The following is a 27,328-nucleotide window of genomic DNA, read 5'->3' as shown; positions in this document are numbered from 1 at the left end:
GGCTCTGGGCCGCAGCCCCCGCGTTTGCCCCCAGTACCGCTGGGCCCCTCGACCTCGGCAGCTCCGGACCAGACCCTAGTAACACCTCGGCCTGCCTGGCACCAAAGGCAATTTCCTGGAGCCCCCGCCCAGGAACTGGGGCCACAGCACCTTGAAAGGAGCGGCCAGAGCTTCCTCCTGCGGCTTGAAAGCCCGAGCTAATCAGTAACCCGTGAAACAGGGGCCAATATTCAACCTCGGCGGCAGTGGCGCGTACCCCCGCCCTCGCCACCAGCTTCTGGGAAAGCAGTCGGCTTAAGCGGGTATGAAGGGTCCGCAAGAACGGAAATTACAATGGTTGGGTTCCTTACTGATTGATCCCCACTCCCACTCCCCGTTTTTTCCCAAAGCGTGTTTGTGTCGATTTCGCTTGAAATGATCGGGAATAGGGAAGAGGACCCACACTCACTTGCAAGACACCAACAGTTTCCAGAAAACTCGGCTCAATTCCTTCGCCACAGACTCAAATGGCCAAGAAACTGGCAAGACCCACCTCCCAACCCGGAGAACACAGACTCGGTTTGTCTTTTGACAACCGAGTGGAACTGCCCGGGCCAGCGCCTCCCCTGTGGGACACCTCCCTTAGCCGAAAACAAAACCAAATAAACCTTGAACAGCCTTGGCCTCGGATCTCGCTAGCGGCCCTGGTGATCCCCCTCTTGAGCTTGGAGGGGGATAGCGGGGAGAGGGCTCTCGACTCTGATCCCCCAATCCTTTGATTCAGGGCCCCCTGCCCGCGGGATGAAGTATTAGTCCTTTTTAAATATGCCCTAGAAAAAGCCGCTTTCCTCAGCCAGCCGCCAGGTTTGGAACTGGGATGAGGCTGACAAGGGGGAGGGAACGCTTGTTCTCCAATTCACACGCGGGCAGGCGGGAACCAAGATCCAGCGGAAAGCGTCAATCTGGGCCGACGTCCCCAGAATCCCGCCGAACCAGAGCGGCGGGGGCTCCAGTCGTCGGGCATGGTTCGGGCAGTGTCGCGGGGCATTCGGCGCCGAAGCCGCATGTCTCCAAACGGACGGTAGATGGCAGCAAACCGCATAATTTGGGTCAGAGCAAACTGTCTAAGGGATGATTTATACCCCGCCAAGACTACAGGAGAAAAAGACCTTTAGTCTGGGTGGGTTTGGGGAATTTTCCCTTTGAGAATAGGCTCTTAGTGCTGTGGGTGCTGGCCGAGAACTTCTCTCGCTATGCAGCCGAGGAGTCCCTTTAGGCACCCATTCCCGGCTTGCTGCATCTACCTGTGCCTCCAGGGGCCCCCCTCCAGCGCCACAAGTGGCTGCTTCTCTCTTCTCAGCTTAGGATTGAGAGGGCCAATATCCCACTACACACACCCAGACCCCACAATCCCTGGGCAGCCAGAGGCCCGAGGCTGAATGCCCTGCATCTGGTCTTTAAAAAGAGGAAAGCAATCACCTATTCCTGCAAACCAAACTAAATCACAGTCTCTCCTGCCCTCCGCGCCCTCAGTCCCTTATCTGTCGTCTGGCAGCTTCCCCAGAAGCCCTCTCTATTTTTAAGTCCTCACCTAGTAACTTGTGCCTTTTTTCAACCCCACCAGCTACTTTAGGAATCTCGGCCTCCCGCCCTACGGTTCTTCTCCCCCCTACCCCCGCCCCCGGAGACCTGGCTGGGGAATGAAATCAGGCGCCGGAGGGACAGGATTAGCTGTCTGAGCTCAGTGCCAGGCAGCTTTCTGGTCCGGACACCAGCAGGTCCCCTAATGGGATTTTCTTTTAATTTTATTCTTCCCTTTTTGTTTTTGTTTTTCTCTTTTGTTTACATGCCTAAAACAACGTGTTAAACAGCTTCTTCACAATCACATTTGGATCTAGGAAAGTTTGAAATGTTTCCACATCAAGACACACACGGCAATTTCCTCCTCCACCGAAATCCATACCAATAAAACACAAGTAATAGAACCAATATTGCACAGAAATCAACACGCTGTAACCTACCGCGTTAAAAACCACAAAATTGTCTCCCTGCAGAGCGAGGCTCCCTCCTGCGGGAGTGGCGAACGACCTGGGCATTTTCAGGCATGCTTCCTGGGAGGTCTCCCTCGATTTGGGTGCCTCCACCCACAGCCCTTTAATTTCAGAAATATCTCCGAAGGGAGATAATGATTATTTCTCTGTGAATTGTTCTTTCTGTGTCTCTCTAGACGCCTCCTCGCCCTCGCTGGCCTCTGCGGAGATTCCAGGCCCTCCAGAGACCAGGACGTCCCTCAGCGCCACCGCCCCTTGTGCCAGTGCTGCCGGGAAACCACCAATACCCGATACCCGCACCGGGCAAGAGAACTGCGCGGGGGCAATTGGGGGAGGCCGGAACAAGGGAAGGATGGTGGGAGGGGGAGGAGGTGCAAACCCACAGAGGCCGTCGCAACCGGCTTCTGCTGGCGTCCGAAGCCCAGACATCCCCATCCTCTCTTTTGCAGCCCCGTCGCTTAAACCTCTCCTCCCAGCTTAAAAAGGCGACTTAGAGCTCGCCTCCGTGGCCCCTTTCGGTTCCTCCTCCCGTCTCCCTGCCCTGCTCCCCCTCCAGGAAGCAGCCACCCCTCTCTCGGCCACCGAATGTCCTGGGAAGCTTCTCCCTGCAGCGCCCAGAGGTGGGGTTCAGCCCCGTCTTGGTGGGGTGGGGAAGATAGAGACAAATCCAAGCCCCACCCCCTATAAAATCAATGCAAAAGAATAAGAAGAAATTGTAGAATCTCCCTTACCTTTGCAGAGCTTGGGATTTCTTTCCTCCGATTGAAGGGGGTGGAGAGAAAGGGAAAAAAAAAAAAGAGAGAGAGAGCGCGTTTGGTTTCTTCTTCATCTTCCAGATAATATTGTCCCAACCTGAGAGCCGTTGCTTCCCCTTCTCTGACTTGGGAAGAGAGGGTGTTCGCTTTTCTGATATTTGCATAGAAAATGGAGTAAGTTCTGGCTTTGAAAAATGGTATCAGGCTGCAGTCCTGGGCAGATTGTCCATTTACCCTCCATGATGACTAAACTCCCAGATCAGCAAGCAAATTAACTTAGAAATTAAAATTATTTTTGTTTTTCTCTTTTGTGTAATTCCCACCCCTCCTTCTCTCTCTCTCTCTCTCTCTCTCTCTCTCTCTCTCTCTCTCTCTTATTTCCTCTCCTCCTCGCTTTTCCTCTCTCTCTCTTGCTTTATCGAGCTGATACTGAAGTATAAAAATATCAAGAGGCTGGAGCCCTGAAGGACGACAGTGCTCCGACCTAGGTGTGGTGTCCAAAAGAATGCTGCATTATAACCACCAGGGAAATGATAAAAAGTTCATGTTCACGATCGCCCGGCCACATGACCGGCGCTGGCCAATCGCTGGATTCAACCACTCATAAACTTCTATCACAAAGTTGTAAATTTTCATAAAACAACAAGGAATTTATTGCATTTCTTCATGGCTGCTCCACCAGCAACGCTTTTCTCAGTCGCCATCTTCTTTTCTTCTCCTTCTCGATTTTTGGGGAAACCCCAATCTGAGAAGGGGTGCGATTTGGGGTGTGGGGAATCAGGCAGAGGAGGCAAAAGCAACCAGCTGGGAGAGGGGTTCTTTTTGGAACCTCCCTATTCTCACAGGAGTTCTGTCCCCCTCTTCCAGGAAAAATTCACCCCAAAACCTCCACACAGGGACCATTCTAAGGCAATCTGGGGGTGAGTTAGGAGCAGCAGCTAGTGTCCAGAGTTGCCACTTGCATCAGGGCAAAATGAAAGCTTCAGTGCCCCCTTTCCCACCTCTGAATGCCCCCCTCACTCCCAGCATTATAGATGGCGGGAACCCCACCTGTGAAGCTTGTAGCACTGCCGGTGTGGAGCCCTGGATCTCCTAGGGCCTACTTTTTGCCCTAAAGAGGCTAATGGGGGCCAAGGCGGATACTCTAGCCACTGCACCCCAGAAATTGGAGGAGGGTAAAGCCAGACCCTTGACTCTCCCACCCAAATGCCCACACGCCCAGGTTCCCAGGACAACTCCCTGTGCTCTGCAGGGGGGGGGGGAGGGATTCTGCGGTCATTAATGAGGGAACTGAAGGTTTAGGAGGCTTTTACTTACAAATTCAGATTAAACAGATTCTCCTGAAATAAGCTTCCTTCCAACCCTCTTCCCCTTCTCTGTTCCGACGCCCGATCTTTAAATAATCCAGGGTTTATAATCGAATAGATCCTAAAAATCAACTCCGCAGGTCTAGCTATGTAGGCACCGTCCTCTGGGTATTTATCCCTCAATCAGGGGGGTGTTTTGGAGACAAACAACAACCCAGATTCACCCCAGGTTTCCCAGGTCCCCTGAAATACGCCCGAAGTTTGAATTGAGCTACCAGAGCCCAAATGCAGGAAAGGAAATAACCTCCCCCACACACAAATGTTTTTCTTTTTTCTCTTTCTCTGTACTGCGGAGAAGATTCCAGGTTGCCGGCAGCGCGGACAGCGGGCAGAAAGGCTCAGAGGCAGCCCGCGGAAGGCGGGCAGCCGGGCTCGGAGCAGCAGGGATGCGGCCACAGCAGCCGGGTAGTTCGCACCGCTCAGCTTCTCGCTATCGGCGCTCATTTTCTTCCCCCAATTTCAAGTTTTACTTGGGTCGCTGGGTCAATTTAGAATGAGATAAATTAAAATAAATGAAAGTAAAATAAATTGCAGTCAAATAACCGAATAGCTCTTGCGGAAAATGTTTGCCGACCGAGCGGAAAGCCAGGAGCATCTTGACGTTGGAGGCCTGATTGGGCGGCCGGGAGGTTTTTGCTCGCCGGCCTGGCCTCTGCCCAACGCCGCCCGCCCGCCGGCGCGAGAAGGGGGAGTGGATTTGGGTGGTCACCTTCCCTTTCCTTCCGCTCCTTCTTCGCTTGAGGCCTAGCACTTCAGATTTCAGCTCTGTATTTGTGCCTCGGCGGCAGCGCCGAGCCACAAGCTGGTGTGAAATGAGGAAGAGTTTGTGGAACTGTGGGGGGTTTGTTTTTTGTTTTGTTTTGTGAATGTGTGCGACTGGGTGTGTGGACTCAAGGAGGTGTTTACTTGGGGGCAAATGTGAATCTGTGTGTTTTATGAGCCAATGTGTGAGTATACCCTGGTATGTATAAATGTGTCTGTGAGTATGAATGTGGGTTTACTTGTATGAGTCAATGTGAATACTACGTGTTCTGAGCAGGGTTTGGGATGTGTGAATGCCTGTATGTTTATATGTGAACATATGAATATGGGTGTTTGTGACCGTGTGTGACAATGTATATATTTATTTATGTGCTGTGTCAGCCTGTAAATAGGTGTGGCTGGGTGCATCTGTGTGTCAATATGTGTAAAAAAATGTAAAGGGAATGTGTGTGTGTGGTATCCGAGGTTCATTAGTTGGCAGCCCCCAGAGCAAGGGGCACAAGAAAAAAGAGCAGGCCCCAGCACAGAAAGAAATGGGCCAGCAGCAGAAGTTGGAGCAAAGGGGTGCTGGGATGCATGACTATCCCTCTCCCCCTCCCAGCCTTAGGGAGACACAGAAAATAGGGGATCTGTTTATCTTTAATTGCTTTTATTTCTCCATCCTTCAGATACACATAGAATGCAAAGAGGATCACAGGGGCTGGTGGAAGCAAGGAGCAGCGGGCAGGCCAGGTGCACAGAGGGGACACTTGAGCTAGTTGGTGGGTCCTTGGGGCTCCCTAAGGCCCCTTCAGTGCCGCTACTGGGAAGAGGGGGTTGCTCAGGAAGCCGGGGAACCACACACGTTATTCCAGACCCACAGACCACACAGACAGCGTCAAAGATGGGGCTTACAAAACAGCAAGTTTTTACCGAAGACCTTAACAATTAGCGACATAGAAAGGGGAGGCAAATTCCAGAAAGCTACAGAACAGGTAGATGATGTCCTTCCCATACTGTACAAAACAAACCTGATGGACTTTCCTATAGGTAGTATTTTTTTCAGTGTTAAGAAACCAAAATTTCACCTTCTCTCCTTAAAAAACATCAACTGCTTTCCATTTAAATAGGTTTTTTTCCTCCCTATTTGACTTGAGTTTCCTGGTTCAGTTCCCAGAGCTGGGTTTCTCTCTCTCTTTCCCTTTTTCGTCTCTCTTCCTCTGCCCTTTCTCTGTCCCTCACTCTTCCTCGTCCTCCTCCGCCTCGGCTTTGTCCTGCCTGGTGGCCCCGGGGCCCGCTGTCTTGTTCTCTTTTTTCCACTTCATGCGGCGGTTCTGGAACCAGATCTTGATCTGTCTTTCGGTGAGGCAGAGCGCGTGCGCGATCTCGATGCGCCGCCGCCGCGTCAGGTAGCGATTGTAGTGAAACTCCTTCTCCAGCTCCAGGGTCTGATAGCGGGTATAGGTCTGGCGACCTCGCTTGCGGTCGGTCCCTGCGCAGATGTTATTTGCAGGAGAAAAATCAGTGAGTGAGGAACGAGCCATGAGAGTGCTCACCTCCCTCTTGGACCCTGTATGCGGTTTGGCATCGGTGGTTGGAAGAGCCTATTTCCCATTACATCAAATTGTCACTATCCATACCCCAGCCTATGCCTGTCATCTTTCCTCAACGTACAGACCTTTCTACAGGCCTCCCAAGGCAAACACTCCCATCTTCCACCCAGGAAGTCTTCTAGCCTAGGGCTTATGAACACAAGGTCCAACCTGCTGGCTCTTGAAGGCCCTGTGCCTAAAGGGGTGTATGTGGGATGAAAGGCAGTTAATCCTCCGGGACCAGGAACCCCAAGTCTCCCTTTTGCATGCTGACTTTGATGGTCTTTGGGAGTACAGGACAACAGAAACCATGCAAGTGACCCTGGAGTGAGACTCTAGGCCTGGCCTGAGGGCTTTTCCCAAAAAGAAAAGGAGACAAAGAGCCTCACAGGTCCAGTCTCCCCCCTCCCCCAGCCTGTTGTGGAATGAGGAGGAGGTGAGAATTTGCAGATTTCCTTGGAGCGCAGCTGCCTTCTGATGACTATTTTCCAGTGAGTGGCTGAGGTTCAGACCGGCTAGGCTGTCCTGCCTGCCCACCTGCCCAGACAATCCAGCCCTCCAAAGCAATCTTTGGGCCTCCAGGAAGGCACAGAGGGAGAGGAGAGACAGCAGCCTGGGTTGGGGTAGAACATTCAGTATCTGGCTGGTGGGGGCTGAAGGGAAGGGAAGAGCTTCCCAGGTTAGGCCCCAAACCCTGAGGAGGCTTGGGGGAGATGTTGGTGCCAGCCCTCCTAGGAAGGAGACAGTGGGAGGAGGGGCTAGGGGCCCTAATTTCAAGTCAGATAAAAGCCAAGCTGAAATGTTTATGAGCAGAAAAATTGGGGCTTTAATAAATCAGCTGGAAAGGCAGTCAAATTATGAAGCAGGTAATGGGGACCGTGACCACTAATACTGAAAGTGTAAGAGCTGGGCTCCTCCTGACCCTCAACCCTGGCTAGATTGGGACCTTCTGACCACAAGTCTTGGGTCTTCTGGACCTTGAGACTGGCCTCTGAGTCCAGGACAACATTATGAAGGATGTCTGGGACAGGCTTGTCAGGAGACCCCACGGAGCCCCTGGTCTCTTGGGGTTCCTGCAGCAGCTTCCTCAGTGGCCTGCACTCTCTAACTCTTGATTTGGCTCTTTGGGAGTCCTAGTCTCTCCCCCAAAAGGACCTCCACCCTCCTGGAACGACACTTGCAAACTAGTTGGCCAGTTCTCCAGGGGTGCTAGGAAGGGCACCTGAGGAAGCCAGCTGTACTCCCCTGAGGCCTCTGCTCCTTTCTCTAGTTCTCCTGCCTCCCCCTTCCCAAGTTTCCTGGGGGTCAGGAGCCTGCTATCCCTTGGCCTCAGCCCCCCTCTCTCCACCTGCCTCTCTGGCTCTGTGTCCATGGCTGAATCCTCATCACCTCTCACACCCCCTCCTCCCGCCAGGCCTCTAGAGCTCACCTCTAATTGTCCAGAAGGGAATAATGGGGGAGCGGGGTTGGCTGGGAAGAAAGGGGGAGGGGAGAACTGCTCAGCCCTGCAGCCCCCTCCCCTAGACCTTATCCAAGCTGGGGCTGGGGGACACACCCAGAGCTGAGATCCCCGTCTGGGGAAGGGAGAAGGGAGGGGGGAGACCCTAATGGCTATTCTCTGCAAACCCCAGCCTTCCTCCGCAAGACAAACGGCCTCCTCTCCAGCCCGTGCCGGCGCGGCTGATAAATATTTAAAGCTAAAAGGCCGGGAGGAAGGGTGGGGGGGGTGGGCTGGGGGCTCAGAGCGCCGCCGCGGCGTCGGCGGAGAGGGATCCGCTAGGGAAGCAGAGCGAACCTGAGAGCACCAAGCAAAAACGGGAATAGGGGCGGCGCGACGGGTCGCGGCTCGGGGTGGGGGGCCGCGTCCCCAGGGCCGACCTCCTACCAGGAGCACTCTGGACACGGAGAGGGGCACTTGGCCGGGAAGGGGGCGCCTTCCGGGGAATGTGCCCGGGCCACTGCGGCTCGGGACCGCTCGGGACTGCTCGGTGCGCGGCGTTACCTGAGCTTCGCATCCAAGGGTAGATCCGGAAGTTACTCTCGGCCGCCAAGTCCGAGTCCCTCTGCTCCTTGGCGCCCGCCGCCTTGGCAGAGTCGCCGGGACACACCCCGGAGAGGTTCTGCTCAAAGGGTGCGCAGTGCATGTTGAAGGAACTCGGCTCGAGCCCGTAGCCGGCCGCGTAGACGCCGGCTGCACTCTGGCCCGCCATGCCCACCCCGCCGGGGTACAAGCCCTGCATCGAGGCGGCGAAGGAAGCGCCCGAACCCGCTCCATAGCCCGGGCGCTGGGGGTTGGAAGCAAACGCACAAGAAGTTTGTTCGGGGAAGGCTCCGGTAGCGAAAACCGAACTTGCGGCTGGATATTTAGAAAATAAAGCATTCGCATAATACAATGAACTCATAATTTGGCCGGATGATTTGTAGGCAGGGACGTTTTAGTGTCGGTTTTACGAGATTCCTTGATATATTACAGAATTAGAGTCCAGATTTACACCAAAAAGGACCCCCTTTTTCCTCTCTGGACCACGTGACCCCGCCCACGTGACGTCCCCTCTGCCAATAGCCGGGCAGCCTCCCCACGGCTCCCGGTAATGTGGAAAAAATTGTGTGGCGTTGGATTTATAAAATATGATCAATAATGAATGAGAAAACCAGGCCCTGTGGATTGGGGCTGGGGGCTCAAGGGCCGCTGTCGACCCCCGTGGGCTGGAGGCAGCTTGCAGGCGAGATTTGGGGAAGAAGGGATTGAGTGGAAGGGAAAATAAATAACCTCCGAGAGCGATCCTTGTTGTCACCCCCTCCTCCCCAGCCCGTTACCCAGCCAGAAACAAAACGCAGGGATTGCATACAACCGGGTGAGTGGGTGGGGGCAGGCCAAGTCTTTATTAATCCGGACCGCTTCAGCCTGGCTGGGCCTTTGGGGGGACTTGGTCCGGAATTGGTCCGTTTCTCCCGAGATGAGGAGCGAGGTGAGCCCGGCCTTAAGGCTCGCTCTCTCTCTCTCTCTCTCTCTCTCTCTCTCTCTCTCTCTCTCTCTCTCTCTCTCTCTCTGCCCCAGACGGGCAGGGACGGAGTGAGGTTTCCTGGGTGCTCCCAGAGGCGCGGAATCCAGCCCACTGGCGTTGGATGCTGCGGTTTCTGGTGGCTAAAAAATAAAAAAATAAAAAAAAGGTTTGAAAATGTAAAAAGGAAGGGGGTGGGGTGGGTGGGAAGAGAAAGGAAGGGAGGAGGGTGGCCCGGCATGCTGCTCTCCTGGTTCCTGCAGGCGGATGCCTCAGTCGAGCGTGGCTGCTGGAGAACCAGAGGGAGCGAAGGAAGGAAGGCGGCGAGCCACCACCTCGGAGCTGGGCAAAGGTGGCCAAGTCCCAGAAAGGGAGAGGCAGGGAAGAGCGTCTCCCTTCTCCTCCTGCTCCCCTCACGAGAGTACGAAAAACATTAAATTTTTTTATTTTTAATTTTTCAGCTTGTTCAGCAGCTCCGCACTCCACCTCTACCCCTGCACACACACACACAGGAGAGGGCACACAAAAACAAGGGGGGGAGGTGGGGGGATAAAGCCACCAGCCCAGACGCATCTCTCCAGCATGGCCTGGGCTCGGGGGTCTCCGGGGCCGGCAGCCTCGGAACGCGAAGGGAGGGGGAGGGGGTTTCTCTCGGCTCCCCTCCCTCGTTCGTCTCTCCTCCAATCACGCACAGCCGCCTCCCTCACCCCCTGCGCCCCTGGGCCAAGGGACTCGCACCACCTGCCTCCAGCCCCCGCCCCCTCCGCTGCGCGGCCAGGCGGACGCAGGAGCCCGGTGACTGGCTCCCCCCGTCCGCAGCTCTGTAAGGCGCCGGGAGCAAATGAGGAGCGCGGGCCGGGCAAGTCTCGGGTTCTCGCTTGTAAACTTTATTGTAACTCTTCCGCCCTTTTCAGGCGCAGACAACAGAACAAAGTATAGAGGAACAACAAAATATATAATTAGCCCTCCCGCCCCCCAATAAAGCAATTCACGGATACAGGATACATTCTCTTCACAGTAAACCTAAGAACACTTTAAACAATTGCCCACAGAGCGCATGCTAACTAAAGTAACCTCTTTTGAGAAACACTTTAGACGAAATTGTCAAACCAAAGCGGGTGGGGGTGGTGGAGGAAAAGAGAGAAGCCAGAGAGAAAGCCAGCGAGCTAGGGAGGGCAGCGGGGAGGGGGGTGGGAGGGGAAATGAGGACGAGGCGAGAGAGAGAGAGAGAGAGAGAGAGAGAGAGAGAGAGAGAGAGAGAGAGAGAGAGAGAGAGAGAGAGAGGAGACAGAAAGAATTACGGCGTGAATAGGCAGTTTCATGTTGTTGGGAGAACTTAGCAGAAATCGGTACCTCGGTCATTACAAAGAAGCACGTTCAAAGGAAAAAAGACCATTGCACAAGGAGGCTTTTTACACGGGGCAGGGGCGTGGGGGTGGGGCTCAGCCAGGCCGCAGCCGCTCATCCTAGCAGGGAGAGGGAGTCCTTGCTTAAAATCCTTTTCTTTGCCCCTCGGCCCCCAAGAGATGGGAAGGAGATCCACGGTAGCTCACACACAGAAGCTATTACGAGAAACTACCACTAGCGGGGACTGGCGCGGCGGGGACGCTGCGGTGGGAGGCCAGGCTCCGGGCCCCGCTCGCGGGGCCAGAGCTCTCTCGGGCGGGGGCGGGCAATGGCAGCGCTGTCGGGTGACCCGCGGAGGCAGGGCGGCCGCGGCCCTGGCAGTCCCAGCTGGAGCCTACTTCTTGTCGCCCTTCTGCGCGTCGCCCTCGTCCGCCGCCTCTGGGGCCCGCTCCAGCTTCTGTTTCTCCAGCTCCTCCTGCTCGCATTTGCTGCTAGGGAACTTGTCTTTGTTGTTCTCTTTTTTCCACTTCATCCTCCGGTTCTGGAACCAGATTTTAACCTGTCTCTCTGTCAGTCCCAGCGCATGCGATACCTCGATCCGCCGCTTGCGAGTCAGATAGGGATTAAATAGGAACTCCTTCTCCAGCTCCAGGGTCTGGTAGCGGCTGTAGGTCTGTCGGCCTCGCCTGCGTCCAGCGGCTGCTGGGAATGGGGGAAAGGGCGAGACAGAGGGGAGGGGAGGGGAGGGGAGGGTGGGGGAGGGGGCAGAGACAGAGAAGGTTGGAAGATTCGTGAACCAGCCTAGGAGACCAGTATAATAAGGGCAGGGGACCTTCTACCCCGTGCAGGGGCGGAAGCGCTGGGAGGCCGCGGTCAGACGAGGCGGGGGGGCGAGTGAGGGGGATCAGACACCACTGAATCTAAGGGAGCCAGAAAGGGGAGCCCCCTCCCCTGGTAACCAGCACCAGAGAGTTGGGCGGGGGTGGTTGAATCTATTAAAAGTGCCATTAACTTTAGAAGGAAGGATGTGAAGGAGGGGGAAAAGTAAGAATAAAAAAGCCAGGATGGGGACGAATGGACCCGCCTTGAAAAGCCCCCAGAGCCTCTGCCCCAGAAGAAAAGTTTCTTCAGGGTAATTAAACTATAAAGCAATTGAGAAGTGCAAAAGTTGAGCGCCCCATTCCCACCACCCTTTCTCCACAACCCCCCATAAAACAGTAAAAGGGGAAAAAAAGGAGGGGAAGAAGAAAAAAGTCAGGCAGGGTGAGGGGTTTATGGATTCAGGAAATGTCGCTTAGCGACCTCCTTCAAGGGAAACAAAAAAAGAAGGAAAGGAAGGAAGGAAGGAAGGAAGGAAGGAAGGAAGGAAGGAAGGAAGGAAGGAAGGAAGGAAGGAAGGAAGGAAGGAAGGAAGGAAGGAAGGAAGGAAGGAAGGAAGGAAGGAAGGAAGGAAGGAAGGAAGGAAGGAAGGAAGGAAGGAAGGAAGGAAGGAAGGAAAGGGGGAGCCTATCTGAACGGAGCAAGCAAGTCTTCCAGGGGCTGGCGGAACCGCTCCTGGCCTGCCCGGCCCCCCGTGCCGGCCTGGGCCCCGGGTCTCCCTTCCCCCCGCCGGCCCCGACGCGAGCTCACCTTGCGGGCGCATCCAGGGGAAGAGCTGTGTGGGAGACGGGCTCTGCTCGGACCCCTCCGCCTCCTCCCCCAGGCCGCTGGCAGCGGCGAGCTTGCAGTCTGCGTACTGCACCAGGTCTGGATCCTGCGCACCGAACAGGCTCTGCCGCTGCAGCGGGTCGTAGCCGTAGAAGTTGCCCGGGTCCCCGTGGCACGCCACGGCGCACGGGTTCTGCTGATAGGGAGCCGTGGACAGCGACGACGGCCCGTGGTAGAACTCCTGGATTTGAGACGGGTGCTGGAAGCTGCCGCCGCTGCTGGGACCGTACACCACGGTGGGTCGGCCGCCCAGGTCCTGGGCGAAGCCGCAGTCATAATAATTGGGGCGCAGGGACTCCCCGGTTTTGTATTTGGAGAACAGTGAGTTGACGAAATAAGAGCTCATTTTATTGAATTTTGAGGCGGCGGCGGCGGCGGCGGCTATAGTTGGGGGCTGTTGGGGAGGGGGTGGGGAGGGGGAAAGGGAGGGAGAGAGAGAAAAAAAACCGCGGATTCGCCGACTCCTAGTCACCCTCGCCAGGAAAGGAGAGGAAAAGGAGGAGGGGGGGGAAAGAAAAGAAAGAAAAGGCGAAGAAGGTCTCGAAGCCACCACACTTTTTGTGATTTCCAGGAATAGAAAAGGACCGCGAAGCCTCCAAAAGTCTAAGCTTGCATGGCAGCCGCGGCTCGCTCGCCCTCCCCCACCCCCCACCCCCCAAAAAAATATACCGCCACTTAAAGAGGTCCTCGCTTTACATTTCGAAGAAGGGATGCCAGTTCATAAACAGTTTTCGGTGATTTACTTCCCTGCAAATGAGTTGTTTCATATTTTGCACTGTCTTTTCATGATCATTTGCATCCATTAGAGACCCCGCATCCTATTGGCTTCTCCGTACTCCTCCCGGACAGAACGCAGAGCTAGGGTGAGAGCGAGAGAGAGCGAGCAAGAGAGAGAGCTAGAGCGAGAGAGCGCCAGGGAGTGAGGACAGAGCGAGGAAAAAAAAAAAAAAAAAAAAAAAAAAAAGGAGGGGAAGAAAAAAAAAACACCCTGGGAGAGAGAGGGGGAGAGGGGGAGAGAGCGGGGAGGAGAGGGGGGAGAGAGAATGAATACGGATTAAATCTGTTTAACTACCTACATTAATGAGATATCTCTCGCCTCACAACAAATCAAATACCCTCGCAGACCACCCCCAAAGACTGATGTGGGGCGCACGGAAAAAAACACGCACACACATACACAACGCGCCAGGCGTAGGCACGCCGTTAATTTCGCGATTTTAACGAGGCAGTTGGAGTCTTTTTAAATGTCAGGGTCGCTTCGGAAAAATGTAAAAGAACACGGTTTAATTGCACCGAGTTTTAAAAGGTCCTATAAATGTAATTGGTATTTTAATACAAGTTATCAAATCATACAGCTTCCTCTCCTAAACATATTTTCAAACAAACGAGGTAGTCATATTTAAAGCTTTAATGATCAATTTCCTTATTATTGATAAAGGTTTAACTATCGTGTGGAGGGAATCGGCTGGGTAACCGGCCCCCAAAAACGGCTGTAAACTCTTTAACAAACTATAAAACGCAATAAAGCCGAGTCTGTTGTTGTTTATGCCGCAGCGCATAAAAGCTGTTAGCATTTTACGAGTTCTTTCCTCTACAGCTATAAAACTGCAGCTTCGATCGCCCCCGCCGCCCGACTGCAGCACGGTGGGGGTGACAAAGCCGAAATGAGAATGATTATGAGTTTTTTCGGCGCAAACGGTGACTTTTCAGCGATTTCCCGCCTCCTTCAGCTGTTGAAGCACCTGCCCCCACTCCCTCTCCGAAGCCCCCAAACCACACTCTCTGCCCCACCCAGGCCACTCACCAACTTTCCAACAAACAAACAAGGCTTTTCTTTGGAGAAGGGATCCAGGAGAGCTTGAGGAGGCACCAGGAGGAAGAGCCGAAACTTTCTGGTTAACGGGCAGTAGTGAAGTCCTGACCAAAGCTCACTCTGCAACTGTGATTCTGCAGTTTTACACAACCTCGGGTGGCCTGGGAGGGGGTTGCTGGAATGGGGAGGGGGTCTCTAGAAGGTACTGGAGCCTAGTCAGTAAGCCTTTGGCAGACCAACTCTGTGTGATGGGAGTGGGGCCTGATGCCACCAGCAGGATAACATTCAGTTGGGCCGCCCCAGTCCTGCACCCAGGCCTTGGGACCCAGTAACCAAGCCCAACTGGCTCCCAACCTTCCCAGGACAGTCCTCCACACCTTCCGCATCACCCTCGGTTGAGAGGGCAGTTCCAGGCTAATCAGCACATCAGAGGGAATGGGCTGCCCTGGTGCCTGGCCTTGGTGCCCACTGTCCTGTGCCCTCCTCTGCCCTGGACAGTGACCTCAGGGTGTATGAATGGGAGGGGCACCATTTAGCCTTCACCGTCCTTTGAGCTACTGTCACTACCTAAACTGACTTTGGGGTAGAAGGGATTTGGATGCAGCAAGGTCACTGAGTCCCCCATTTTCTCTCCTCTCCCATTGGGAGCCTCTAGTTAAACCCTGCTCTCCCTCCAGACCTGAGGACCTAGGTCCTGAAACAGACTGCAGGACCCAGCTGACTGGATACCACACTCTCTTGCCAGTTGCCTTTCCTGGCCTACTGGGCCTAGTGACAATGGTGGCCAGGCTTTAGAAGGCCCCAATCTGAGGGTCCAAACCAATGGCTTCCTGAAGTGGCTCACTGAGCAAGGAAAGGAAAGGAAAGGAAAGGAAAGAAGGAAGGTAGAGAGAGAGAGATAAAGAAAGCTTCTAGCAACAAAGGGGGAGCCTTTACAAATACATTCGATCCACTATTGATCCATTGTTTATTCACGAGAGAGTGGCTTCCTTTTGGAGGGGTGCTTTTTGGGGATCCCACTCACCCCAACCCTTGTAAAAATGAAACTATCACCTTTTCCAAAGGGAAGGTACCGGTGGGGCCACTTCGTCCTTCAAAAGTGAATCTGGAGATTGGGAGAGGGGGTGAAAGGGAGAGAGAGAAAGGAGAAAAGGAGGGGAGAGGACCAGGGTCTTGAATTTTCAGCGCCAGGCTGAGGGGGCGGTGAGGCAGCGCTGGGAAAGCAGAGTTAAGTTGTTGCCGAAGAGAACATTTTTATCAAGTGCTGGGGATTTTATAGTCATGATTTGAGGACTCACCGGTGAGGTAGAAATTCAATGGTTTGTTCTAAATCATCCCTACACCCTGCCAGAAATTCCTGATGGGAGGAAAATGTTTCTATTATAAGAAAAAACAAGAAAGAGCGAGGAGATAATTTATAAACACCCAACGGAGCGCAGATTTATTAGAGAAACTCAAGTTGAGAAACTCCGCTAGCCTCTTCGCACCCGGTCCTGGGGGAGGAGAGAAGAGGCTGCAGCGGGGCTAATCTTAAGGGGGGGGGGATCCATTTCTCACACGCGTTTGTCCGGATGGAGGGCAAGAATCGGCTGGGCCGGGTCGAAATGTGGAATCTAAGGGGCTATGGGCAGGCTGACAGCGCTCAGGTCTCAGAGCGAGAAATGCCTGAAGTCCAGGCCTCCAAGCTGCTAAGCTGCGAAGGGACCGGTGTTCCCCAGGTCTGTCTGGGGCCGGGGCCGCGGGGCACGGAGCCCGAGCTCTCACCTGGAAGCCACGGGACGGGACGCGGGGAGAACCAAGCCCCTACTTCCTGCACTGCGCCTGTTCCCACATCCATCCGGAAAACGCACTCTTTTTTGGCGGCCCAGATTGGAGCGCCCAGATCAACCGAGGAAATATCCGAGCCATTCGCACCTCGCCCTCCTGGGAGCCCCTGCCCCGAGCCTGGGTCGCCCGGCGCCGCCCCGCCCAGCCCCGGCCACATACAAAGGCTCTAGAGCCTCGGTCCGTGCGGAGCCGCCCCGCCGGCTCTGGGCACTTCCGAATCCCCGCCAAAGCCACGGATCCGTTTTCCCTAAAGTGCTCCCACCCCTACCCCGGGCTGGCTCACCCGGTTCCCTCTCCCGCCGATCCCGCAGCAGGTTGGGGCGGCTTCCTCTATATCCGACCTTCTGCCGGCTCGCCCCTCTCACCTGACCTGCTCACCCGTATCCGCAGACATTCCTCTTGGCCCCCTCCCCGGATAATCTCATTTTTCCGAACCAATCCTCCTCTTTTATTTGGATCCACTAGTCCTATTATTACTATTATTCCCCGTTTTCATGCATTTGTTGTCCCACCGAACGTAGAAACTGGGTGAGAAGCCCTGAGCCCTGCTCCTGGGGGAAATTCAGAAAATTGACCGTTTGAGGAGAGGAGAGGGGGTCAACGCCACTATATCTCAAATCTACAAAACGGGGGAAATGGCCACAATGAACCCTATATTTTTATTCTGGGCAAATTATTCATGACTTTTGGTAGCGCTCGATACGTAGATTCAGGGCCGACCGAAGTGCGAGGTGCAGCCGCGGGCGCCGGCTGCCGCAGCACGGGGGATTTTCACGTGGAGCAAGGGTGCCATCTAGCGGCCATGATGAGAAAAGGCGCCGCCGCCACCGGCTCCTCCAGCTTCTCAGAGAGCCAGCCAGTGCGGCGACAATGCGGAGAAACTTTCAGTATTAGCAGAAAAGGGCGAGGGAAATGAGAGCGGGCGAGAGAAAAGGCGTCGGAAATCAGGCAGTGGTTCATAAAATTGTGCAGATAAGCTACAAAAAATTTAAACAAAACAAACAAACACGGAGAGGGGATAAGGAGCGAAAAAGAAACCAGAAGCTTTTCTCTCTAGCCCCACCCCCCGCCTCAAGCCCCTAATTTAGGGCAGAGACCGCCGAGCAGTGCGCCGTTTATGGCCTGTAAAAGGGGGAGCCGAGCACATTTCAAACCCAACACGATTGTTTCAAATTCTTAGGGGAAACAATTGGGCTTTTTGTGGGGGGAGAGGAGGCCTGAGAGGATGGGACGAGACTGTAAAAGGATCAAGAGGCTGCCAGCGCCCAGACGTCTGGCCCCGCCGGACCTGTGTGTGTGTGTGTGTGTGTGTGTGTGTGTGTGTGTGTGTGTGCGCGCGCGCGCGCGTTCAGGGGGCTTCTCTTTATGACGCCCGATTCTGGAAGGGGGTGTGTTGCGAAGAACAAAGACGAGTCCCAGTTGCGTTCCGTGAAGCATTTGTGACAACGAAAGTGTTCTTCCCTCCCCCCTCCCTCCTCGCCCCTCTTTGCCCCCTGGGGCCCCCGGAAACCCCGCGCCCTGCACTTCGGGAGGGTGAGGATGGGGGCGGCCCAGTCAGGCCCACCCATTCGCCCGCCAGGCCCGGAGCCTAGGCCCAGCTGTGGCTCTCTCAGCTCCGGAAAGTTTCCCCTCACTGTTTGCTTTGCTGCTGTTTAGTTTCTTAACCTTCAGAAATTTATACGCTATAAACTTTTATAGCGGTCATATTATTTTATTGCTGCGCACACGGCATTGAATTCCTCTCCTGGCTTCCCTCTGTCTCGCCGCACTCTCCCGGTCCCCCTCTCTGAATCTCTCTCTTTTATGACAGCAGATTTCCCCATCTCCGGCTTCCGAGTCTCCGCGTTTTCGCCTTTGTTTGTTTTTAAAGAAGCCACCCCGGGCTGGGGACCCAGACGCCGCCGGAGGCTTCCCGCGGGGCGCCCTCGCCCCCTACCCCGCAGCACTCCGTTCAGTTCCTGCCTCACTTTCTTGCGTTTCCTCTGGGCGGAATCTGGCCTTTTCGGCTCACTCTCAGCACGGGCTGGCTCCTGGGAGCCCAGGATGGGGAGGGAGCCCATTCTACGCAAGCTCTAAAGGCAGATTCACGTTATATATCACTGGAACCCTCCTCGGAGGATGCGGGTTGGGGCCCAGCCGTATCAGGAGCTTCGCGTTCTCCTGCCTCCTGCTGTCTCTCCGATTAGCTCATCCTTCCGTTCGCCGGAGAGGGGTAGGCAGGGCCTTTTCGCTTCCAGGCTGCTTTCTCGAGGGCCAGGCTTTGTCCCCACCTCTACCCCAACGTCAGGGTCTCCGCGGACTGCAGCGCTGCTGGGTGGGCCCGGTGGGAGGCTCTGGCAGGAGGCCGGGTCCCAAGCGCCAGCCCGGCAGAAGCACAGAATCCCGGCGGCTGGATGAGAACGGCTGGACTGCCGAGAACAGCGCTCCCCATTTGAGGCTTTGGTGGGACGCCACAGTCTGAGGGGGACAGAAAGGTGCCTTGAAACCGAATTTAATTCTGGGGTCCGACTGGGAAGGGGTTTTTGTTGTTGTTGTTTTTCCTCCTGAACCATTTCTGTTTCACACTCAACCATCTCCCGCAGCCTGTAGGAGCTGCCTCCACCCCTACCAAACTCCACCCGCCTTACACCGAGGCTGCTACCCTGTGGCTCAAATTGGAGCCTCAAACTCCAGGTGGGGATTGAAAACCCCAAGGGGCTTACTCTTTTTGAGTGGAAGAAAGGACAGCCTGGCCTTCCGGAGGCCTCTATCTACATCCCATCCTTCTGCTGCAGGGAACAGCAGACCGAAGTTACTGCCTTCTTCACTTGCATGATATATTTTAAAGTGGCCAAAGCAAAGTGGCTTTCTCAGCCAGCTGAGAGAGGACCTGCTTCCAGGGATGGCAGGGCAGGCCTCGCCATCCTCTGGCTCTGGAGGTGGTGGGGAAGTCACTAGTGCAACTTAAGAGGAAGATTCTCATTGCTCCCTGCGGACCCAGACCCCTCTCCAAACCACTAATCTTTCCTTTTCTCCCCCTCCAGTCTCCCAGCTCTCCTGTTGCAAGGCTCTTGCTCAGTTTAGCCAGTGGTCTTGGGAACCTTGGTCTGGACCAGCTCTCAGCTCCACTAGGAAGCCCACCCTGCAACCTCTTGGGCACAGGACTCTCTCTTTATTCCAAGCCACCCTCTTGGAACTAGCATCTCTACCTCTGGTCAGGTGAGGCGAGCCAACACAGAATGACACACAGGAAAGATTTATTTTCTAGCGTGATATATATTTTTTGATCATTTTCTTTGTGTTTTTCCTTCCAAAACAATCAGCTCTAAGCCCCTCGCCCTCCCCACTCCCACCCACAACCCTCCCATATAAGCAACAACTGAAAACAGGCGAGACAATCACCCCCAAAGAAATCACAACACACAGCACAATTTCACGACTGCCACCGACAAAGCAAAAGAAGATCTACTGGAATGTCCCCTTGCAGGGTCGGGAGAAGCAGGAGCGAGAGTCCATGAATTGAAGGGGATTGGAGAGGTGGGGTAGCAGGGGGAGGAAAGAAAGCCGACAGTAAGGGCCGGCCTAATGCTTAGGTGCGATTTCGCCTCTTTCCTTAGCAAGCGGGACTGCTCCCCAGACGCGTGCGCGCGCGCGCAGATCGCCATCCAGGCCCGAGTCGGGAGGCAAAGCCAGGCACTGGGGCTGGTCTCTGCGCTTCTGCGCTGGGGCGGCAGCTGACAAGCCCGGGGCTCCTCCCGCAGGGGTCAGACTGGGCAGGATGGGAGGAAGAAATCAAGCTCCGAGCGCCCGGGGAGTCTTTGCTCCTCCACGACTTGCTCTGGAGAGGAGCCTGGGAATCGATTCACAATAAATTCTCCATCGGGTTCTCCTGACTTGGCTTTTCTGCCTATGGAGGGGTAGAGCTAGCAGAGGATGGAGGGTGGAGGGGGGTTTCTACAGGGGCGACTTGGCTCGCTGGTGCAAGGTGGATTGGCCGAACAGAGTTGATTTCAGAGCTGGAGAGGATGTGGAAGAATGCAGGGCCGGTGTTGAGCAAGACAAGCTACAGTCTCTGTCAAGCGGGACACAGATGAACGTGAGGACGACATTGCCAAGGCTTACGACCCACGATCTGACCTCCTTTTGTTGGAAGGAGAGGAAAACAACATGCAGAATTAAACATTTCCTGCAGCAAAATGTGTGTATGTGGACTACCTTCACAAAACCTAAGAGACTCTCATAAGACCACCGCTGCCTTTCCTTGCCCTTTCGAACCCACTAGCTCGGGAGCTGAATTTATCCCACTTGCCCTTGAGTCCATGCCCAGGTATAGTTAAGGATTCCGTGGGGATGGTGTTGTGATGCTGGGCCCTTTGAGCTGCAGCGCCTCATTCAGGAGTGTGTCTCTAGACTTCTGCCTGGTGTGTAATTGCATCAGGGGCAGACCCTGGACTTGCCTGATGGTCTGTGGGCTATTCCGCCAGATTTGGGGTGTGATGGTCTGCATTTAGGGCGTCACTTCATTGGAGTGTTGACTGTGAGGGCTTCCCATTGTTACTGTGGGGTCCAGGCTTTATGCAGGTGGGCTGTGTGCAGTTGGAGTGTCCCTGGGTGACTTTGGGATAGGTGCAGGGGGGAAACAAGCAGGCTGAAAATGAGGGGCTGGGGCTCCCCAGGAAAATTAAGAGGGTTGCTAGGGGCTCTACTAAGGGCACTCTTTCCTTGGGGCCCATCACCTTCTTAGGAACCAACTACATCTACCTTCTAAATCAATAAAACTCCCTCCTGAGGCCCAGGGAGAAGAGAAGGACAGGTGAGGGCAAAGGAAAGGAGAGAGGCTCTAGATGCAGAAAAGGACTTTGAAGAAAAAGACCCCCTTCCCCATTCACTTGAATACATCCCAGACAGCATAGGCTCCACAGCCATCCCTTATAAATAAGCATGAGATGGGGAAGGGGTGGGGAGGGCTGGGGGGAATCTTTACTCTTTGCCCTGTTCCTTATTCATTTTCTTCATTTTCATCCGCCGGTTCTGAAACCAGATTTTGACTTGTCTCTCACTCAGGTTGAGGAGTCTGGCCACTTCGTGCCTACGGTCCCTGGTGAGGTACATATTGAACAGAAACTCCTTCTCTAGCTCCAGCGTCTGGTATTTGGTGTAGGGACAGCGCTTTTTCCGGGAAGAGCGAGCGTGCAGCCAGTTGGCGGAGAGGTTGGCTGAAAGAGAAGCAGTGATAGAATCAAAGAAAGGAAAGGGCGTGAAGGGCCCCCGTGTTCTCCTTCCAAGAGGGCGCACCCCTGGTCTCCACTCCCCATCTTACATTGGAGAAAGAGGCACCTGGGCCTTCAGGTTCCCAGAAAGGCTTCCAGAGATGGGCCAAGAGTTGCTATAGGCACCTCCAGGTGAGTTATTTGGACAGGATGGAGCCAAACATGTGCCAGACTTCTCACCACTTCCAAAGCTTTGCCTGCCCCAGGTCCTCACTCAGTCTCTTTCTCCACTTGGGTCAGAACTGGTTAGGGCTCAGGTCAGAGCCCAGCCTGGCTAAAGCCCTCTCCCCCACCAGCTCTACCAGACTCACTAGCGGTGGCTGACTGAAGGGTCCTGGCTCTAGGTCTGAGAGGTGAGAGAAGGATTGGGCTGGGGGAGAGGAGAGTGGCTTCCGCTCAGCCACAGCCAAGAGACCTCCTGGCCCTCCAGTCCAGTTTGAGTACACCCTCTTGCCTTGATCACAAGCTTGCATCTCTTGGCCACATGGCAGCAGCCATGTGTGTCTGTGCAGATATCTCACTGCCCCCCCCCCACCACAAATAGGGATTCACATTTAGAGACGCAAACATCTAGCACACTCCAATTCACATGCAACCCAATTGCAACCATTTATCAACTCCAGCCTGTGGACAAGGGAGTGCTGTGGGCTCACAGATAACTGATGGTTGCAATAGTCTCCTTTTCCACTCCTGCTCAGCTTGCAGTTTGGTTAAAGTAAGTTCAGGGAAATTGGGATGCAAGATTGGTCCAGTCCTAAGGGGGGGGGGAGCCATGGATCATGTGGGGGTAACAGAAGTCCTTCAGAGCATAACTAACTCCAACTGGCTCCATGTGGTGAGAGGGAACAGAGAAAGAGAAGTGGTGACTGAGTAGAAGAGGGGAAAAAAGAGGAAACAAACATGTATACAGGCTTCTTTTCTCCTTACCCCTGAACTCAGAAAAGTTGCCAAATAAAGCAGAGCCAATTAAAAATAACAGCCACCCTCTACTAGATTCCTTCACCCCAAATGAAAAGCACTGAGTATTTTTTTTTTTTAAATCTGGTTCATCCTACACTAAGTACCGTGTCTTACCAATTTGCAGTGCTATTTCCTTAATGTGCTTGCCTGGGATGGGACCCACAGCCGCATTAAATATGAAAGAGGAAAAAAAACTGTTAATAATTGATTCTAGCCAAACTGCTGCCTTGCAGTAATCGACTTTCCAGGTAGAGTTTGTGGGCTTGGGGTGGGGGGGTCTGTTTGGGTGTGAGCAGGGAGGGTTTGGGAAGAGCCGTGTGTTACCCAAATGCCAACTCTTGTGATTCAACCTGGCAGGTTGGAGGTGGTGGGACCTCACAGAGACCTCAGGGGAGCTGGGCAGCTCTCTACCCTCCAGTAGGCAAGGGCACCCCCAAAGGGCCACTCTGCTAATGGGAAATCCGGCAGGGCAAGCAGAGACTAAAAAATCTGACCCTCACTCTCCAAAAAGAGTAAGGGGTGAGGACTTGTGCCCACCATCCTGCAGGTTATTGCTGGGGGGCTAAGAGCCCCGACCAATTTGCCCTTCTCAACCTTAAAAAACGAAAAATCCGCGACTCCCCTCCTGCCGCCCGGAGCGAGCAGCACATCCTGGAAATTAGCCAGACTTCGGTTCCTGGCGGGGGAGCTTTTGGACGGGTGGGAGACGGTGAGAAACGACCTTCCGAGGATGAAGTTAGCCTCTCCGCAGGCCTCTCCCCACCACCACCCTTCTACTCCCCAGGGTCCTTTCGGGATCTCTCCTTCTCCGCGCAGCGGGTCGGCCGCGAAGTTCGGAAGCGATTCCCCAACTCCCTGCGAGGAGGACAGCTCTCGCTGGGGCTAGGAAGCCTCGCGGAGAGTAACTGGAGCCGCAGAAAAGGAAGCTGCAACCGGGGCGAGTATGCCACGGAGGGGAGGGGGCGACCGGAGGGAAGGCTCCCGGGGAGGGGCCGGCGCATCCGGGGAGGAGGCTCAGTCTCGGGGTCCTGGGCTTCCCGCGCCCCTCCCGGCGCCGGCTGCGGACCCTGAGCGGCTACTGAGCGAGATCTGCTAAAAACAATCCTCCGTCAAGCTGTTGCAACGCAAATAAAATCCTAATGAGCCCCCTCCCACTAGCCCTTGGCCGGCTTTTACGGTGTGCGCGTGGCGCGGGGAGCTCTGCCAGCGTGCGGTGCCCGGCAGGCAGCCCGGTGCACTCCCGCCCTGGCCCGCGCGCGTTCTCGGCCTCGCTGGCGGCCTCCCCGGCCCTGCCAGCTCCTCTCTCAACCGGCGGTGGTCGGCTTCTTCCCGGGCTTTCAGCCCGGGCCTCGGGGGCGTGGGGGAAAGGAGGCCGAGAGAGCGGCGAGCTGGTCCCTGCGCCCCGGGTCCCCCGTGGACTTGGAGGAGTGGGGGCGGCGCTCCTCCAGCGGCCTCAGTCTCCCTTTCTGGGGCACTCAGCTGCCTCCCTCCATCTTCCCTCCGCCCCCGCTCGCTCTCCGGCCGTCGCCGCGGTTTCCCTTCACATTGTCCGCAGTTTATTGCCTCTCCCCTCCCCCTCCCCCTCGCCTGGCCTTCGGCCTGGGTATTTCCTCACTTTTTATAACTTACTTTGATCCGGCCTCTCTTTGTCCTCGCTTCCTTCGCAAATTTTATTGTCCCCGTAGCCGGGTCTTTGATTAGACAGGACGGCCTCCCTGCCCGCCGAAGTTTCCAAACTGTACTCGGGCGTGCCCTGCTTGAGCAGCTCCCCAGGCGCGCCCAGCAGCGGCTCCGCCTTCACCGCCGCCTGGCCCTGCACAGGAGCAGCTTCGCCGCGCGGCGCCGGCTCCAGCCAGGTGCGGAGGTACCTGCTCTCGGCCGGCGGGACGCCCTGGGGCTGGATGTAGGGGTGGTAGACGGACGGCAGGCTTCCGGACGCGTGCGGGCTCAGCGGTGCCCAGGAGGCGCCGAACACCGGCGCTTTGGGCTGGAAGCTGCACGAGGGGAACTCCAGGTGCTCCGCGTGGCCCGGCTGCCGGGGGCTCGCGTACTGGCCGGAAGGAAACTTGGCTGGAGGCGCGTCCTCACTCTCGTGACTTATGATCGAGTCGACATAATAGCTGCTAAGCGTCCCAGAAATGGACATTCTCAGACATTATCCGGGCGCTCGCAGGGGGAAGGGAAGCGCTCGCGCGCGGCGCCCAAGCAGGGAGAGGTGGCACCCGGACCGGTGTGAGGGCTTTCGGACGCGAACCCCCCAGCCCCCCACCCTCCCACCCCCACCCCTGCTCAACTTCTCAGCCAACAAAGTACAGTGGAGCAGCCTGGCTCAGCGCTCCTTGCAAAATGATTGGTCAAAGTTTTTCCGACTGCCTGATAAAGCGTCAGCTCCGACATAAATCAATCGGACGAGGGGGCTGCGCTCTCGCTGTCATCCGTCCGCACCGCATTCCATATCGAGGATGGATTGTTTTATGCTGATGCAATGTGCTATCACGTCAGGGCTCCGGCGGCCACGTAACCTCAGCCCGAGCTGCCGGCCGCCCCCCCCCTTTTTGCAGGAAGGGGGGCCGTTCTCGCTATGGGGCGGCGGGGGCGGAGGAGAGGCGGAGGGAAAGCAGCGGGCTGCCTCGGAAGGGACGCTGGCTGTGGAGCCCTCTCCCCAGACGGGTCCGGGAGGGAGAGAGGGAGCGCAGACAGAGGGAGGGAGCGAGCCCCAGCCTGGGGAGCAGCCGGAGAGGCACAGGGCATAATTAAAGAAAGAGGAGGTGGTACCGTCCCCCCCGCCCCCGACAAACACACCTCCACTCCACTCTACCGGCTCTCCTTTCCTCTTCTCTGTCCCCTGACACCAGATATTTATTAAACAACAGCGCAGCAGCAAGCCACTGGAGATGAAGTAAAAGAGATGGGGGAGAAGTTGGGATTTTATAGGATGTTGTCTGCTTTGGAGGGGACTCTGTGAATAGTTTGGGAGGGGAGGTTTGTAGGCCTGGGAGTTTCTCCTGACCCTTCAGTGGCTGAGGGAGGAGAGAAGGGAATAAAAGGGCCTGCGTGTCCAAAGATCCTGTCCTAAAATTTAGCTGTCCTGAAATTAGAACCCTCATGAGGTTAAAGGGATTCATCAGCTCCTGGAAAGTTGAGCCTCTGAACGAGTTTAATACAGATAGTCAAAGCTCCTTTAAATTTCTTGGGCCTCTCTCTGGCCCTGGTCAGAGGAAAGGGGGGTGCATAGCCATTTCTCCTTTCCTCCACTGAATAACAGACCCTTAAAACTGCCCAGATGGGGGAGCCGAACAGGAGAAAGGGTTAAGGGAACTTCCCTAAGGTGTCAGCAGAGCAGAGGTGTGGGAAGGGGTCCAGAGTTATCTCCCCTTCTACCCAGTGAGAAAGGAGGTGAGTCGGAGTTTTTCGCCTCTCCTGCTCTGAAGGATTTCCAAACAAGCTGTATTGGACACCAGCATAGACAGGGAGCCTGCAGGGTCAGTCTCCCGCCCTCCCGCCACTTTCCCTCCTGCAGACTCTCTCGCAGGAGCTTCCAAATAGCCCGCTTTATTGATGTCTCCTCTGCGGCCCTGCGCTGGGGCTCCCTCGGGGCCACCGGCTGGCTTCCTGGCCCATCTCCAGCCGTCTTTCCTCTGGCTTCTGCCCTGGATGCGGTGGCTTCTCGTGGAGTGGGCTCTCAGGGAGGTGCGGCCCCTGGACAGACCCAATCCTCTCTGGTCAGGTTTCGGGCAGGCTGGAGCCGATTTTCTCAGCATTCTCCGACCCTGGGCCCTTTTAAGATAGGCTGCCCCAGTCCTGTCGTTTTAACAAAAGCGGGATCATTCTAATTTGAGGTTTCATCTTTTAGGCCATGTACCCCTCTGCCGTGCAGAAAGCTGCGGATCACCTCCGCACGCGCACACACTCCCGCCCGCTTTTCTTTCCAAATGAAGCCATCTCGTGTCATTACGTGTGAAATACGAGGGGAAAGCGCCATATTTCTTCACATTATGGCGATTTCAAAATGATTTTTTAAAGATCAATGTCGGCGCCCAGCCGGCCCCCTCCTTTTCCACTCCAGCTCTCCGAGGGCGACAGCCCAGCAGATCCGGAACCAAACAGCGTGAAGATCTGCTTTTTCCATAGGACCCAAGTGGGAAATCCGATGCAAATTCTTCTAAGTAGTGGTTGGACGCTTGGGAAAGTCGAGGGAGCTCCCCGGACTCGCCAGCGGAAAAAGCTGGGTGCCTAGTGAATGAATCACAGTTAAGGCAAAGCACCTGTTCTCGATTTGCCAGACCTATGGAGTCTGCTGTTGGCTTTACCTGTAATAAATATATTCTTCTTCAGAAAAAAAAAAAACTCCTCTCCTGCTGTAAATAATGGTGTTATGAAGCAAGGCGGGCTTGAGTATATGACTTTCTGTAGTATATAAATCAGGGCCCAAAAGGACATGTGGGCTGTGGGCAGGGTTTTTTTTTTTTTATGGCAAAGTCACAACACTGGGCTGTTCTTAAGACCCAGGCTGTGCAGACGCTGGGCTCTGGCTGCAGCCCTTCTGGTTCCCACTCTGGCCCTTGCTTTGCCGCTGTCTCTCTTTGCAACAAGAGACAAGTTGAGAGAGCCACTTAGTTTAGGGAAGAAGTTAGAGGAAGAAGAACATTCAGGCTCATGACTTGTGCTCTACAGGGTGGAGTGTCCCAGCAGACAGGGTTCAGGTTTGTGGGTTGCTGGTTGTCTGGTGAGTTGACCCTAACCCCTGGTGGCTCCTGGGTGCGCTGGGTAAGGAGGGGACCCAGGCCTCTTTTCTGAGACCAGAACTTAGTCTTTGCTCACAAACGAGCTGGAAGGTGGAAATAATTCCAAAGCGACAGGTTTTGGAGGTCTCATCGTCTTCTCAGGAGAGGTGGCTCTGGAGGGAAGAGAATGAAATAACACCCAAGCCCTGGAGTC

The 27,328-nt window shown here is 55.1% G+C and overlaps 3 protein-coding genes across 3 annotated transcripts; all 3 read right to left on the bottom strand.

Annotated features, from left to right (window-relative positions):
• Window positions 1–5,555: 5,555 nt before the first annotated feature.
• HOXB7 (homeobox B7) lies at window positions 5,556–9,011 on the bottom strand. Its single transcript, XM_059047136.2, has 2 exons — window positions 8,488–9,011; window positions 5,556–6,385 (listed from the first exon to the last, which is right to left on the bottom strand). The coding sequence occupies exons 1-2, from the start codon at window positions 8,885–8,887 to the stop codon at window positions 6,132–6,134; spliced, it is 654 nt and encodes a 217-aa protein (XP_058903119.1). The 5' UTR covers window positions 8,888–9,011; the 3' UTR covers window positions 5,556–6,131.
• A 2,217-nt stretch (window positions 9,012–11,228) lies between these two features.
• Window positions 11,229–12,887, bottom strand: HOXB8 (homeobox B8). The gene is made up of 2 exons (XM_059047133.1): window positions 12,464–12,887; window positions 11,229–11,536 (listed from the first exon to the last, which is right to left on the bottom strand). The coding sequence occupies exons 1-2, from the start codon at window positions 12,885–12,887 to the stop codon at window positions 11,229–11,231; spliced, it is 732 nt and encodes a 243-aa protein (XP_058903116.1).
• A 7,039-nt stretch (window positions 12,888–19,926) lies between these two features.
• On the bottom strand, window positions 19,927–24,536 carry HOXB9 (homeobox B9). The gene is made up of 2 exons (XM_059047130.2): window positions 24,020–24,536; window positions 19,927–21,376 (listed from the first exon to the last, which is right to left on the bottom strand). The coding sequence occupies exons 1-2, from the start codon at window positions 24,534–24,536 to the stop codon at window positions 21,141–21,143; spliced, it is 753 nt and encodes a 250-aa protein (XP_058903113.1). The 3' UTR covers window positions 19,927–21,140.
• Window positions 24,537–27,328: the final 2,792 nt, after the last annotated feature.

This window comes from Kogia breviceps, chromosome 19, assembly GCF_026419965.1.
Source record: "Kogia breviceps isolate mKogBre1 chromosome 19, mKogBre1 haplotype 1, whole genome shotgun sequence".
NCBI lineage: Eukaryota > Metazoa > Chordata > Mammalia > Artiodactyla > Physeteridae > Kogia > Kogia breviceps.
Note: the sequence above shows the minus strand (reverse complement) of the source record. Positions and strands in the feature narration are given on the sequence as shown.

Coding starts and splice junctions, on each gene's coding strand:
- HOXB7 (XM_059047136.2), bottom strand. CDS start 8,887: ATGAGTTCATTGTATTATGCGAATGCTTTATTTTCTAAATATCCAGCC. Junction 6,386..8,487: donor CCCTTGGATGCGAAGCTCAG/GTAACGCCGCGC, acceptor ACATCTGCGCAG/GGACCGACCGCAAGCGAGGT.
- HOXB8 (XM_059047133.1), bottom strand. CDS start 12,887: ATGAGCTCTTATTTCGTCAACTCACTGTTCTCCAAATACAAAACCGGG. Junction 11,537..12,463: donor CCCCTGGATGCGCCCGCAAG/GTGAGCTCGCGT, acceptor CCCCATTCCCAG/CAGCCGCTGGACGCAGGCGA.
- HOXB9 (XM_059047130.2), bottom strand. CDS start 24,536: ATGTCCATTTCTGGGACGCTTAGCAGCTATTATGTCGACTCGATCATA. Junction 21,377..24,019: donor CAAAGAGAGGCCGGATCAAA/GTAAGTTATAAA, acceptor CTTCTCTTTCAG/CCAACCTCTCCGCCAACTGG.